General features: G+C 42.3%; 1 protein-coding gene across 1 annotated transcript in view; it reads right to left on the reverse strand.

The window, feature by feature from the left end:
* The window catches only part of Ednra (endothelin receptor type A), a 66102-nt gene that overhangs the window by 19466 nt on the left and 30397 nt on the right, over positions 1–16239 (reverse strand). The window contains exon 3 of the mRNA XM_059264281.1: positions 12282–12409. Within this exon, the coding sequence (XP_059120264.1) occupies positions 12282–12409 (128 nt within the window). The remainder of the gene's footprint in view (positions 1–12281; positions 12410–16239) is intronic.

Below are 16239 nucleotides of genomic sequence, written 5' to 3' on the forward strand. Positions count from 1 at the left end.
CCAGCAGGAAGTAGAATGAAAAACTACGCCCAAATTCCCAAAATATTGTTTATAAATGTTTATTTTTATTTAAAGGAGCTTCATTATAAATGCAATCTCTTTCTAAAAAAGAAAAGAGGATAGTATAGATATGATAGGATAAAAGGGTAGATTATTGAATCTACTTTTAAAGAGCAACAACTTGTTTGAAATGTTTTACATTGCTATGGATTTTAGTTTATTGATACAAATTTAAAGTTAATTTTGTTATACTATATATATTTCTGCTCTTGTTTAAGGTATTATGTTTGTGCAGCTCATTTAAAATTATGATGTATAATTAAGAAATACAGATTAATAATTAGTCATCTATGATAATCACACTTATAGTCATGTTAGTTAAGTTTTCTAGGTATACATAGATATATTTCAATTCGGTACGTAATCTTCAAACACTTCAAAGACCTACAGAATATAGCATTTAAAATATTTTAAAAACTTAGTCTTTCTGGACAGTGAGACATTCTGCTCCTGGCAGAACTGATTTACTTCAAAGAAGATGATGGGCATTGAAGAAAATCCATATGGAATTTGCTTTCCTTATGGCAAAAATTAACCATTTGGGCAAGAAACTGTTCTTGCCTGGACTGCTTGACAAAATGTTGTATAAACTGGACATACAGGACCCATATGAAAATGACTACTAAATTTTACCAAAACAAGACGAGATGGCAGATATTCTACAGGACAGAGGGAGAAGTGACTAACAAGCTCTAGGCCTATAGGCTGAAGATGGATGCCTCAACGTTGCAGAGGAACTTTGGGTGACTGTCCAGGCAGGCAGCTGTCTCTGTCATTCTAGATTTTTGGAAGTTGGTCACAAAGCACTTCCTGTTTACTTGGGTAATATATCCTTCAGGAGTCTTTGATGTAGTTGAAGATTAGATAGTTATAATTTTCCTTGGTTATGATAAAAGATAAAGTAGATACAAAACCTTAGACTCACAAATATAGGATAGATAGAATATTTTCTTTAATTTTGCCAACTATAAATAGACTAGATATTGTAACTGTAATTCTTGCTTGATAACTGTTTATTATATGTAATTTTACTATGTTAAAGTTAAAACCTTCCTTTTTGATTAGACAGAAAAGGGGAAATGCTGTGGGATAATGTTCTTGCATACTGGTTTAATAAAACACTAATTGGCCAGTAGCCAGGCAGGAAGTATAGGCGGGGTGAACAGACAAGGAGAATGTTAGGAAGAGGAAGACCAGAGTCAAGAGTTGCCAGCCAGACACAGAGGAAGCAAGATGACAAGGCAGAACTGAGAAAAGGTACCAAGTCACTGGCTACACATAGATAAACATTTTGGTTTAATTTAAGTGTAAGAGCTAGTCAGTAATAAGCCTGAGCTAATGGCTGAGCAGTTATAAATAATATTAAGCCTCTGAGTGATTATTTTATAAATGGCTGCAGGTGTGTGGGGGGCCATGCAGGACCCAAGAACCCTTCCAAACTACACCAGACAGATACCTGCTGATGACATGTCTCCTCCAGGCCTTGACGTGTCCTGGTTCCCTTAGCACACATTGTTTGATTTCACTGGAAAAAGCACTGTATGTTATGAACATTTTTCTGCTTCTCAAGCCAGCCCTGGATTAGGTAACACACACAAAAGCTAATATATTTTTTTTAAAGCATGGAATCAAATGATTTTAAAATAAGGAGGGACTCTGAGCTGTTTGCTTTTGCCCTTGTATTAAAGATAGGAATCCTAAGATCTAGAAAGGCAAGGGCTGGGTGTTGCCACATCCATGTCAGTCTCCAGTGAATGGGGGGGCCTGGGCCAGGAGATGGGTCTCCTGACTCACAGAGGGAGTATTTCTTTATATCACCTGTGCCCTGATATGTGACATGTCAGAATAAAAGGATAGACCATCTTTTATATATGTGAAGTTGTTTGTCGTAGTTAGTGAATGCCTATAAGTGGATTTTAAAATATTTTTATGGCCAGAGGCATTTCCTGCATGTGTGTGGAATCTTTATTATTATTATTTATTATTATCATTGTTTATCATTTTTTTCAAGACTGGGTCTTTCTATGTAGCCTTGGCTGTTCTGGGACTCTCTATGTAGACCAGACTGGTCTCGAACTCACAGAGATCTTCCTCAGATCAACCTACCTCTGCTACTTGATTCAAAGACTGCACCACTATGCCCAGCTTGTGTGATGACTTTTGACAGTAAGGCTTGAGACAGTCATTGTTAAGCATTAAACTTTTATAATTGAACAAACTTAAAAACATTATAAAATAAAAATTAAATTCAAAAGATGTCACTTCAAAATCTCTTTATTTTTAAAATTCTTTGCCCATTGCTATTATTATTGTTTTATTTTGAGACAGAGTTTCTCTGTGTAGTCTTGGTTGTCCTAGAACTTACTCTGTGGACCAGGCTGGCCTTGAATTCGTAGATCTGCCTGCTTCTGCCTTCTAAGTCCTGGGATTGAAGGTGTGTGTCTCCACCAACTGGCCATTGCTATGATTATAAGCCTAGTTTGAATCGGTTATACTTGTATTTTTTCTGTTTATATGAAAAAAACAAAAGCCCTTCCATAGGCCTGACGTTTATCAATTGAACCTGGTGATGTCGCTATTGTTTCCACGTCCATCCGTCTTTCTTTTATGTGTCACTTCCAGTGTCTCACAGGAGTGAAGAGCACATCTGTACACAGATTATTTTCTCACTGTGAGGACCCTTCCTGGATGAATTACTAGGAGTAACGTTGCTAACTGAAGGCCATGAGAAGTAGCCTGAACACACGTATTTTGGAGACCAAGTCTCACTCTGCAGTGCAGCCTGGCCTGGAACTCAGTCCACTCCAGCTTGTGAAATCCTCCTGCCTCACTCTCCATGGTATGAAAAGCAGGGTAAGTGCCTGTTGACAAATGCTTGCTCACACTGGAACACAGTGGGTTTTCTTCAGTTTTGCTGCTTCGGTAAGGAAAAGAAGCACATCTGCCTTTACCTCTGCCTGTCTAATTAAGAGCAACCTGTCATTTGGGATGGTCAGTTCTGACTTACATCTTCACACGATGGACAAACTGTGGACCTCAGACAAGCTCAGCGCCAGCTGCAAACTACCAATGACCCCAGCTGTGGTGACAAGAAGCAGAAGTGTCCAAATTCCTGCATAACATGGTAAGATCTGATAAAATGGCTGTTTTAAATGGCTGAGTTTGAGGGTAGCTGGTTATCAAAGAGAAACGGGGTTAGCAAAACTAACCAGTTGCCCGATCTTGACAGTAGAGTAAGATAAAGCTTGATGAAGTGCGCGTGCTGCAGGGAACAGACCCAAGATCAGACCCTGAGTTGCCCTCGCCAGCTTGTGACTTTGTCCACATCCCATCTCTTTGGTTTAACCACTTCTGTGCCTTCACCCTTACCACACAGCAGTAGGAAACCACAAACAGAACAAGAAACTAGACCCAAGTGAAAGGCACGCACTTGAGAAACCCCTTACGCTTGTAGAGTTAGCATCCTTCTGTGAGACTATGAGGGAGGGCACTGAGCAACAGCCCGCGAGCGGACATCACCGAGCAACAACCCGCAGAGCGGGCATCACCGAGCAACAGCCCACGAGCGGGCATCACTGAGCAACAACCCGCAGAGCGGGCATCACTGAGCAACGACCTGCAGAGCGGGCATCACTGAGCAACGACCCGCAGAGCGGGCATCACTGAGCAACGACCTGCAGAACCGGCATCACTGAGCAACAACCCACAGAGTGGGCATCACTGAGCAACGACCCGCAGAGTGGGCATCACTGAGCAACGACCCGCAGAGCGGGCATCACTGAGCATTGACCCGCAGAGTGGGCATCACTGAGCAACGACCCGCAGAGTGGGCATCACTGAGCAACGACCCGCAGAGTGGGCATCACTGAGCAACGACCCGCAGAGTGGGCATCACTGAGCAACGACCCGCAGAGCGGACATCACTAAGCATTGACCTGCAGAGCGGGCATCACTAAGCATTGACCCGCAGAGTGGGCATCACTGAGCATTGACCCGCAGAGCGGGCATCACTGAGCAACGACCCGCAGAGTGGCATCGTCTGAAGTAAAAGGCATACAAAGAAGAGCTCCCTTCCTAATGGATCTTTGCAGTTTTTCCAGAAACCTAATTATACATTGCTCTGGAAGAGTCGTTAAAGGAGTTTTATCTTTTTATAGGCTCCTTCTCCAGACATCTTCTAACTACAAGTTGGATCCGTACCCAGGCCTGTTTATAGCTGGACCCTGTCATCATCTTCTACTTTAAACAAGGCCATTAACTTCACAAAGACAGCATCAAATCGCCCTTGTTCTTCCCCAAATAAAGTAAAAGTAACATTTGAAGCTCATCACTGCTGCAAGAAAACACATTTTATGGTTGGTAACAGTTGATTTTTCATAGTTTTTCTGGGAAAAGTTCCTTCCTTGTAAAATTATACTTAATGTCTGCATTGAAAAGTTTGCTGATAAAGCTGAACAGCACTCAAAACTTGTTCTTAAATTTCTTTCCCTATTTCTGAAAAATGTCTCTTATCTTTTTCATACAAGAATGAGAACATAAATTTAAGGAACGTAAATAATATTTAAATTTGAGAAGGATTAGTGAAAAGGATAAGTCCATAGATGAACAGCAAAAGCTCATCATCCAGGCACAAGCGAGGACTCTCGGACTGTCTTGCTTATCTGGCTCAGCTCCATGGGAGGAAGCTGGGACATTTCTTTGGTTTTATTGCATTCTGTATTTGCGTAAGTAATTAGGGAAGAAATTCGAAAGTACTCAGGTATATGCTTTCTCTCCAAAATGAAAGATGGGTATCATTAAATATCATCAAAATACCATGGCAACTCTGCCTGGGTGGTAATTTGGTTCAGACAGAAAAATATGGTTTTAAAAACTGAAAATTGTTTTTAAAGGACTCCAGACTCCCCCTTTCTTACTGCCTGTTTCATTAAAAAAAGTGATTCCTCCCTCCTGTAGATTATAGTACAATCAAGAGAGGGCTCAAAGTGAGTGATACTCTATCCACAGTAAGTAAGTGTACAGGTCAGGGCTCTTGTTCAGCAGTGAAGAGGACACAAGTTCAGTTCCCAGCACCTATGTCAGTAACTCCAGTTCCAGGGGACGCAATGCTGCTGGCCTCCTTGAGCACCAGCACTGATGTGTACAGCACACACACACACACACACACACACACACACACGCACACAAATAAAATGATCTGATGTGTACAGCACACACACACACACAAATAAAATGATCTGATGTGTACAGCACACACACACACACAAATAAAATGATCTGATGTGTACAGCGCACACACACACACACACACACACACACACACACACACACACACACAAATAAAATGATCTTTAAAAAATAGAGGCATTATGAATGTGGTTCATTCTCCAGTATGAAAGCTTTTGAAATATAAATGTCAACTCCATCCCCCTCATGTGGGTCCTCAAAGTCAACATCAAATGAACACAAGGATAAAGGCCACAAACAAAGGATGATTAGTGTTTCCAAGGAGAGTCTCCGGGATGAAGGCCATGTCAGCAGAATGGCATTTTAAAATGGCTCATCTCCTTGATCTAAAAGTCAGACCACATCTGAATGAAATAATTTTTGGCATTGTTATTATTTTCCTCTTTTCTAAATGAAGAATTGCATTTTATTTGGGACTTGACTCAAGGCTGACATGAAACATGCAGTTCATGAATGAGATGAAGAGACGAGGTACTGTGGGGAGGGTACCCCACAGTGGAGATATTTGTGATGCCAGTGAATGTCTTAGTTAGGGTGTGTATTGCTGTGAAGAGACACCATGACCCATAGCAACTCCTATAAAGGAAACATTTAATTGTGTCTGGCTTACAGTTTCAGAGGTTTAGTCCATTATTTTCACATTGCGACATGGTGGCATTCAGGCAGACATAGTGCTGGAGAAGGAGCTGAGAGTTCTACATCTTGATCCTCAGGCAATAGGAAGCAACTGCGTCCCACACTGAGTGTGGCTTGATTATAGGAGACCTCAGAGCCTGCCCCCACAGTGACACATTTCCTCTAACAAGACCTCACCCACTCCAACAAAGCCACACCTCCTAATAGTGCCACTCCCTACTGGGGCCATTTTCTCTCAAACCACCAGAGGGACCTAAGCTACCCCTTCCCATGCTGGGCTGACTGAAGTTTGGTGAGAAGACCTTTGAGATTAGAAAACAAAAAACAATGAGGAGGAACCAGCCTTGGCTGGCCCTGTAGTGGAACAGACAGTTTTTCCCTTCAGCTTTTAGGTTTGCCTTATTGCCTGTGGTGGCTTGGATGAGAGTGGACCACATAGATTCATATGTTTGCATGCTTAGGCCCCAGCTGAACCATTTGGGGAGGACTAGGAGGTGTGTCCTTAATGGAGGAGGTGTGTCTCTGGAGGTGGGCTTTAAGGTTTTAAAAGGCCAGCCCAAGCCCACTTTCTCTCTCTCTGCCTGCTGCCTGAGGATTAGGATAGAAAGCTCTCAGCTACAGTGCCATGCCTGTCTGTTCCCTGCCATGGTAATAGTAGACTAACCTTCTGAAACTGTAAGCAAGCCTTCAATTAAATGCCTTCTTTTTAAGTGTTGCCCTGATCATGGTGTCTCTTCACAGCAATAGAACAGTAACTGAGACATTGCTGTGTTCATTTAAAAAATGTTATAAATGTTCAGTGTGGATTTTAAAAATGTACCTCTTAAAATATATTTGTGATTACATTCTGAATTCTTTTTTTCTTTTTAATTAATATTTTTTATTTGTTTTACATACCAATCACAGATGCCCCTCTTCCCTCTTCCCTCCCCTCCAGGCTTCCCCAGCAACCCACACCCCATTCCCTCCTACAAGAAAGTAAGGCCTCCCATGGGGAGTCAGCAGAGCCTTGTACATTGAGTAGAGACAGGTCCAAACCTCTTGCCCTGCCTCAAGGCTGTACCAGGTGTACCACCATAGGTAGTGAGCTCCAAAAATCCAGCTCATGCATCATGGATGTATCCTGATCCTACTGCCAGGGGGACCCCTTAAGCAGATCAAGCTATATAACTGTCTCGCTTATGCAGAGGGCCTAGGGCAATCTCTTATTGTGATAACATAATATTGTTTGTAGTTGAATGAATGAAAAAAGAGAGAATTATATTAAGTGGATAATTCAGTCATACAAACAGAATTATTTTAAGTGAATACAATATTCATTATAAAACCTATTATGATCATGATGTTGGCTCCAGCTTTCAGGAGAAACCCAAGTATACATTCTGAATTCTTATTATTTCTTTCTAAGTTCAGAGGTTTTCCATTTCAATGGTTTACTTACTTATTTTTTATACATGTGTGTATGTCTTCTGAGTTTATATGCACCACATGCATGCAGTTGCCAGAAGAGGATGTCAGATCTGCAACTGGAGTTACAGGTGATTGTGAGTCACCATGTCGGTTCTGGGAACTGAACCCAGGTCCTCTGCAAGAGCAGTATGTGCTCTTAACCGCGAAGCCATCTCTCAAGCCCCTGATAAGGTTCAAAATGTATTATTTTCTCCTACTACTTCAAGGTTTGAGATTTCACATGCTTGTGTGTAGTGGTTAAGGATGAGGACAGCCCATTTGATTACTGATTCTCAGGTTTCATAGTTCTGTGGACTTGATTAAACTTTTCCACCCCTGCTCTCCTATTTGTAAAATGTAGATAATTATGGCAATATCCAGGTAGAGAAAAATTATTTCTATAGTGTCTGGTTCTTATACATATTCAATAAATGGTAATTGTATATTTTACTGTTGATATATAGGGACAAATAAGACTTCAATTTTTTCCTCTCCGGTGGCTAAATAGCACTACGAATAAAGGAGTCATTCCTTCCGCATTTATTCAGTGATATGAGCACCTCTTACATGTCTGTGCACTCTAACCCCATCTGGTTTCCCACTGACTTGTCAGAATATTCCCGACTGTGTCCCATTGGTTAAACACTGAAGCTCCCAAGCACTGATGTCTGTGCACTCTAACCCCATCTGGTTTCCCACCGACTTGTCAGAATATTCCCGACTGTGTCCTATTGGTTAAACACTGAAGCTCCCAAGCACTGATGTCTGTGCACTCTAACCCCATCTGGTTTCCCACCGACTTGTCAGAATATTCCCGACTGTGTCCCATTGGTTAAACACTGAAGCTCCCAAGCACTGAACGAGGTGCAGGCAACTTGCTGCTCCTTTGTCAGCTGTCACAGTATTTTCTTGTTCCTTTTCCCCACATGCCTTTTAGACTTGCTTTAAACATTTTAATCAAATAATGTAATGAGAATGCATCTCTAGTCATACACACTGATAGATGCAGGAAGTCTTTACTTCCATCAGTGACCTCACACGCACTGTCTAAAGCCTCTCATTTTCAGATCGCACAACACGTCAGGAGGCAGCCATGCCTAGCACAGTCCCAGCAGTGCTTGATAACACGGCACTAAGGTGAAGGAAGAAACGATACCGGCATGCTTATGGAGGGAACAACAGTAAGAATCTACTAATGACTTAAATCAGGATGTTGGCGCTTGCTTAGCTTCTGCGGGAAATGGCCGGCGCACCACAATCTGCTGCCCAGTCGGCGGGAGCTGTTCGTGGCCTCTTATGTTGCTTTTCATTTCTTCGACTGCTGGGAATTAAACCTAGGGCTTTGCACGTGCCTGGTAGGTGCTCACCACTGAGCCACATCTCCCATGACCGAAGGCAGCAGCCCTTAGCATCTGACATGGGGCAAGAGCAGCTTGAGAAGAACTTGTCTCTCAGTTGATTGCTGCAGATTGTAATCGCTAGTGAATTTTTTTCTGGTCTTTGCATTTAATCACAGAAACAGGGTCGTTTTTACCACATACCACTGTATTTTAAACTACTGACGGAATTATTTTTCTGTATTTTAGCTTTAGCAAATAAATTTATTTTGAATAACAGTACAAAACATTTTATTTATTTTATGTTTCAGTTATCAGGTCTATGACTCTATAATTTATAACTACTAATGTGTTTTGATGTCTTAACAATAATAATTTTATTTGAAAATTATAAATAACAACTGAGTATTCATAGGCACTTAGCTGTTCTTTATGAGAGTAGGCTTCTCTCGGTGCTGATGGCAGTGATTATTAGTGGTATGACTTAAAAACAATGGGGGGGCTGGAGAGATGGCTCAGAGGTTAAGAGCACTGACTGTTCTTCCAGAGGTCCTGAGTTCGATTCCCAGCAACCACATGGTGGCTCACAACCATCTGTAACAAGATCTAGTGCCCTCTTCTGGCCTGCAGGCATACATGCTGTATATGTAATAAATAAATCTTTAAAAAAAAAAAAAAAAAAAAAAAAACAATGGGAAGCTTTCCTAAGTCAAAGGAAGCACATTGTACCCACCACACAGCACTGTGTTAAATACGCAGGGGTGCCACAGAATGTGCTGTAGTGTTTTGACTTTGATTCTTTAGCAGCATCGCCTCGGTGGATGTTAGACGTTGACGGTAACATCATCTAGAAGTACACGAGAACCAGGTCTTCTTCTCCTCCTCCTTCTCTCCTCCTCCTCTTCTTCTTTAGAGACAGGGATTGTGTGTGTGTGTGTGTGTGTGTGTGTGTGTGTGTGTGTGTGTGTGTGTGTATCCTTGGCTGTCCTGGAACTTGCTCTGTAGACCAGGCTGGCCTTGAACTCAGAGATCTGCCTGTCTCTGCCTCCTGAGTGCTGGGATTAAAGGTGTGCAACACCATGCCTGGATTAAATCAGGTCTTTTTTTTTTCAAAGTCATTAAAAATGTTTTCCATTAGTGATGCTTTTTGCTTGAGAATTTTTCTAGTTTATTTATATTTTACGTGTATTGGTGTTTTGCCTGCGTATTTGTACATCATGTGCATGCAGTGCCCCCAGAGGCCAGAAGAGGCTGTTGCACCCTAGGAACTGGAGTCACAGGTGGTTTTGAGCCACCATGGGTACTGGGAGCCAAACCCAGTCCTCTGGAAGAGCAGCAGTGCTCTGAACACTGAACCGTCTCTGCAGCCTGCCTGGGAATTTTAAAGCTACATTTTATTTATTTTATTTAATGTGTGTGGGCATTTTGCCTGCATGTATGTCTGTGCACCTGTGCATTTCTGGACACATACCAGGGGTTGGGGTCACAGACTGTTTTGAGCTGCCACGTAGACTTTGGGAACTGAACCCAGGTCCTATGCAAGAGCAGCCAGTGCTCTAACTCCTGAGCCATCTCTCTACCTCCAAGTTTTCTTAAAATGTTATTATTTTTAATTATGTGTGTCTGTTGTGGGGTATGTGCAGGTGTCCGTGGAACCAGAGGAGCTGGAATGACAGATGGTTGAAATCCACCTGATCTGGGTGCCAGGCACCAAACTCTGGTCCTCTGGAAGAGCATGCACGGTCTAACACGGATGCATCTCTCTAGCCCCTTGCCTGAGAAAACGTTCCTGATAAACTGTGTATATAGGCTTATAATATAGGCACACAGACGAAACATTTACTGATAATGTACTATGAATAAATAACCCGATTGTTTAATATACATATAATTTTATTTACTTATTATTGTGTGTGTGAATAATAAGTGTGTGGCATGTCACAGGGCATTTATAGCGGTCAGAAGACAAGTGTGTGGAGTCAGTTCTTCCACTTTTACATTTGCTCTGAACATTGAACTCAAGTCATTGGGCTTGCGTGGCTAATGATTTTACCAATGTGTCATCTAACTGGCCCAATTTTATCATTATTAAAAATGAATGCAATAGTATATACTAATGGCATGGGAGTTCTTTTTTATTTTTATATAAAGAACACTATTTTGGGAAGCTGGAGATGGCTTAGTGGATAAGAGTGTTTGCTGCTCTGGAGGAAGACCCAGATTCAGTTCTCAGCACCCATGTTGGACAGCACACAACCTGTTAACTCCAGCTTCAAGGTATCTGATGCCCTCTTCTAGCCTCTGTGGGCACCTGCACACACATATGTAAAATAAAATAATTAAAAAAATATACCTTTGCTGACTATTTGATACTGTACCATGTGGACCATTTTCAATGTTTTTTAGAACTGACAGATTTTTTGATTTTATAATTGTCAATGCTCAGAATATCTCTTTTTACAATACATAGTACAAAATGGCAAAAGTATGTTTAGAGCTGTTTCAAAAATTGTTGGAAAGTCTGTTCTAATCCCAATTCATTTACTGATATTTTAAAATGAAACTCAAGTCAATGACTCTAACAACAGTTCTTAAAACCAAACACTCTAACACAAGTCAAAGCAAAGACATGTGCATGCTTAGCAACGACGGCAGGGAAATACTCAAGTCTTTGTTTTCTGTAATTAAACCATTATGTTTAATATGTACAACAAACACTGCAATCCATAACATACAAAGGTCTTGAATCTGGGCCAAGGTGTTTCAGGCAGTGTGCACTGGCCCTGTGTGTGTGAGGACGTACACACTGTAAAGTCGTGCTGTGTGTTCAGAACCAAGGCTGCCGCCAAGCCACTTTATGCAACATGGGCAAACAGAACAGAGACACCTTGGGTTCACTACACATTTGATTTTCAATTAAGTTTTGATCATCAAATGTTTAGAAACTTTTATTATTCCTTTTTTTGTTGTTGCGACTTTGCATCTGCAACCATCAGTTTAGGAAGCTCTTCCTTGAAGTCGTTTGTGAGGATTATGGGTCTTTCAGAACTGGATCGAGGTATTCCATTTGTTGCCCTCTCTTGAAAAATATGAAACACTTTAGGCATTCAAAAAAATATGGTGAAAAACTTAACAACTTTGTACAGTCATTTCTTGGCTCAAGCATTTGAAATATAACTCAACAGTATCCTCCATTTCTTATTAATAACAGTGCATTACCAGTCTAAAATACAGGGTTTGCATATTTTCAGGTCTCTTGTTTTCAGCAAGTTTATTCCATCAATATACTAATTTTTATTTTATTTTTTACTGTCTTAAGGAAGTCAATTGTATATCATTGGCAAAATGTGCTAGGTGCAGATTGTGGGAGTCTGAGATGGATACTAACTAGCAAATGTGGGAAGCAATTCTAAACCCTGGGGACAAGACTGTTAATATCTTAACTCACTTGACGTTGGTTAACACTTGTCTCTGGTATCAACTCTCCCACTCCTTCTCTGAGAACAGTGGTTTTCTAAACCCACTAAGAGCAAAAGGAAAGAGGCACGTTACCTGTCGACACTGAGAGCGCAGAGATTCAAGACAGTGATGCCCACGGAGGATTTCTGTAAAAAGGGGAACAGCTTGCAGAGAAACACTCCAAAATCGTTGTGGTCAAAAGGCCAGCGCCCCGCCAACAGCTGCAGAGATGAGATGGGAATGAGATATGGGGGCTGGCCCAGCATGCACCCCCCCCTCCGCTTGTATCCCCAGCTGCACTTCTATTAATGTGTGTGAACACATGACCAGATATTGAAGGTTTTCTCCTTTTAAAAGAGCTTTCAAACCCCTCCTGCTTTCTGAAGAGCTTTTGAAAGAGTCTTTCCTTCGATCCAACCTGACCCTGCCTCTTCCTCATGGCACTATAACCGTCTCAACCGTCTCATCAAATTTTCACGTAAACTTTGTCCAAGGACATCCACAGGCTCTCCACTAAAATGCTGCTCTGAACTCTGACGTTATTTGTGAACTTCACGAATAATTATATGACTGTGGCTGCCTAGTGTCTGGTGCAAGTGAAGTCACAAGGCACGATTTCCGGGCTGAATCATCTTAGAAAGACAAGGATCGTGGTTTTAACACCAACTTGCCACAAACTAGAATTAGCTGAAAGATTGGGAGATCTTTCCACTCACTCTGTCTTAGCAGTAAGACAGGGGTAAAATGAGAGGGCGTCATAAAGGGAACAGCACAGTGCACAGCTTCCTGACTTTTCTATTACCTTTATTTATTTGTGTGTGTGTGTGTGTATGTGTGTGTGTGTGTGTTACAGCAAGTGTGGAGATCAGAGTTGGTTCTCTCTTTCCACCATGTGACCCCAGGGAATAACTCAGGTCACCAGGTTTATGGCAAACGCTATCAAGGCCTCAAAATTTCCACCCAGAGGCAACCCTTGTTCATAGCTCTGTGTTTTCTTACTGAAAACTTGCAAATGTACGTCCAAACTTCGTCTTTTAAAAAAAACAAGACAAAAATACTTTTAAAAGTTTATTGTGTTTTCTTTTTCTAGGGTAATTTACTAGGAAGCACTATTGCCTAAGCCAAAGGTCTTGGGCCTGAAAAATACTTTGATGATACAGTTTAAGCCAGGACCGCACTTGGTTAACAGCGGTTTAGTACGGTATCTCGACCACGGAAAAATAACTGCTGATTTCTGTAATGCTAGCAATCGAGGATCAAGTCCACGGCAGAAACAACAAACAAGTTGTCGAGTCAAGCTGGTTCACAGGGTCATTTTGGAGCATGGGGAGTCATAGCTTATTTTTATTGCCATAAAAAGGCCTGTGTTATGAAAGCTCCATGTTTGTGTCTCCTTGAGAGCACCATGTGGTACCTAGAGAGAGGCAGTACCGAATGCATCGGTGGCACCTACTCACTCCTGAATCAGTCAGTGACTCTAACTCGTGAACTCAGGATCATGTTTTCATGGTCTGAAATGACAGTATGCAGGCTCTGGGAGCACACTTACTGTGATTTACTTTCTATTTCCAAGGTATCAGTGCTCCAAAGTGGCATTCCCACGATTTTGTTAAGTGAAGTGATACACAGACTGAGAGGGAAAGTGGCGGCTTAGGTGGCAGAGTGGTTGTTTGCCATAAACCAGCCCTGCTTTGGGTGGTGGGCACATAGCTTCCTAGGAGGTCACAGAAGGCCGAGACGATACACGTCCTGTGGGATCCTTAGCTTTCTGCAGAGGAGTTCAGAGGAGCACTGCACACGACAGAGGACAGTCCCCTCAGCAGGAGACACTGGTCTTGTAACCAGTTGAAGCATATGCACATTCTAAGATGGAAAATTAATGTAGAAACCCCAATTCGTGTGGTTGATTTGGATTGTGTCAAGTGAACATTATAAAATCGACAGGGTGCAGCCTTTTTCTTAAACCTGCCGGACACAGATTACTTGCAAACATGTATAATTTGACGCACCTATGAGGGCCTGTTTTCAGAAGGGCTATGTTCCCCAGGCACCTTTTATGTCCACTTCTGTATTTTGTATTTTTCTGCAAAGCAGTATCTTATTTGGTATGCACAATGTCAATTTGTGCTGCTTTTCTGGAACATGCCTGACAGCCAGAAGTAAGGGCAAAGTCTGGAATGGGATAGATGACGTGAAATTACACCCCAGTGATCCCTGCTTATTACGTAGGTAAAGGAAGTCTCCATCATAGGTAGGCTTATTGTTACTTCATATCTAATGCTACAAGCTTAGGTTTTCTTCTTTAACTTATTGCAGATTCACCAGCAGAAACACCTCTGAGCAGTGGTTCTCAATATTGGTTTGTATAAAGATTAAGGGAGCTAGTGAAAAAAACCCCAGCACTTGGGCCACCACCCAGACCTGTGCTGATCTACCAGGGGTAATGTTGTATCTCTCGGGGATATGTGACAATATCAGAATCTTCTGGGTATTAAAGACTAGGAGAGATGTTCCTGACATCTGGGGAGTAGATGCTGAGGATGTTGCTAATATCTTGCAAGGCAAAGGGCAGTATCTTCTCCAAATACCCACCCAATGCAGGAGGTTAATGCTGCTGAGGTTGAAGCGTACCATCCCAGGAACTACACCAGAATCTTTGTAGGGGGACAGAAGGAAAGGGAAGATGTGTGGGCAGCTAGGCTGGCCGCTTTGGGGAACTGAACAGCACAGAGGCACCGGGAGGGCTCCTTACCACACAGACTGCTGCACTGTGTCCCAGAACTTGTGACTCAGCAGCTCTGGGGTTGGGCTGAAGCATGGGCTTTCCTAACTGCCAAGAGACTCAGATGCTGCATCAGAACCATTACTCTAGGAGCACCACGAGCAGTGAGAAAGGGAGCTGGTAGCCAGTTAGAACAGGATGAGCAGAAAAAATATATATAATACACACACTACATTCACAAGGGAGAAAACCACCGTAATAGTTTGGGGCTGTGTGGCTTCCAGCTCATGTCCCTTACTGTCCTAAGGACATGGCACAGAGGTATTCAGTCAAAGCAACAAGGACTCTAGTGTCTGGGCTTGATGCTGTTTGTTCATTCCTATGCTCAGGACGGGGTGAAGAGGATCACCTATATCTGCATGACCTAGTGTGAGCTCCTTAACTTATCGGAACTCTATATCTGTGCTAGTCAAATGAGGATGGTCTCACACCTGCCACAGTGGTGCAGTGGCCGTTCGGGAGGCTCAGTCAGGACTGTGCTAATGTGGGAATTCTGCCAACTGAATACACACTATCAATGCTATTATTTTCAATTGCTATAATTTGTAAACCCAAGTTGAAATATATGTGCCATTTATGTATGACTCTAATGAGAAAAATGGGTAATGTGAGTAATTGTAGCCCTGTTTTCTGATTCCAGATGTTAGTATCTGCCACCACTTAATCTCATCATTCAGGCATTGTTTTTGTCATTGTCACCACATCTTAAAACCGTACACAGAAAGCCAGCAGCAGCTTCTCCTCTGTCCCTATCCCATCCCCCCGCCCCCTCTGGTAAGGCTGAGCGATTTTTCCATTTCTCTTTGTCTCACCCGCCCATCCCAGACAGGAATGAAGGATTTATGAATATAGTCTGCAATAGCTAAACCTCAGCATTTGAAGAATGTTCTCTTCCCCTGGAATATATTATTGTGGGTCACTTGGAACCAACAGACAGTAATCCTCAAAGAGCAGGGACTGACTTCTCTCTCTTGTCTTCCCCTCCTCTCCTCTCCTCTCCTCTCCTCTCCTCTCCTCTCCTCTCCTCTCCTCTCCTCTCCTCTCCTCTCCTCTCCCCTCTCCTCCCTCTCCTCCCCTCCTCTCCTCTCCTCTCCTCTCCCCTCCTCCTCTCTTCTCCTCCCTCTCCTCCCCTTGCTTTACTTTTCTCTCTTTCCATTCTTTGAGAGGAGTTGGGATATACAAGCTATTACCCAATCAAGCCAGTAGAAAAGAAGACTATGCCCCACCAGCACAGACTGAGATGGTTTCAAAGCCTGTGATACCCAGGAC

Source organism: Peromyscus eremicus, chromosome 5 (genome assembly GCF_949786415.1).
Source record: "Peromyscus eremicus chromosome 5, PerEre_H2_v1, whole genome shotgun sequence".
NCBI classification, from domain to species: Eukaryota; Metazoa; Chordata; class Mammalia; order Rodentia; family Cricetidae; genus Peromyscus; species Peromyscus eremicus.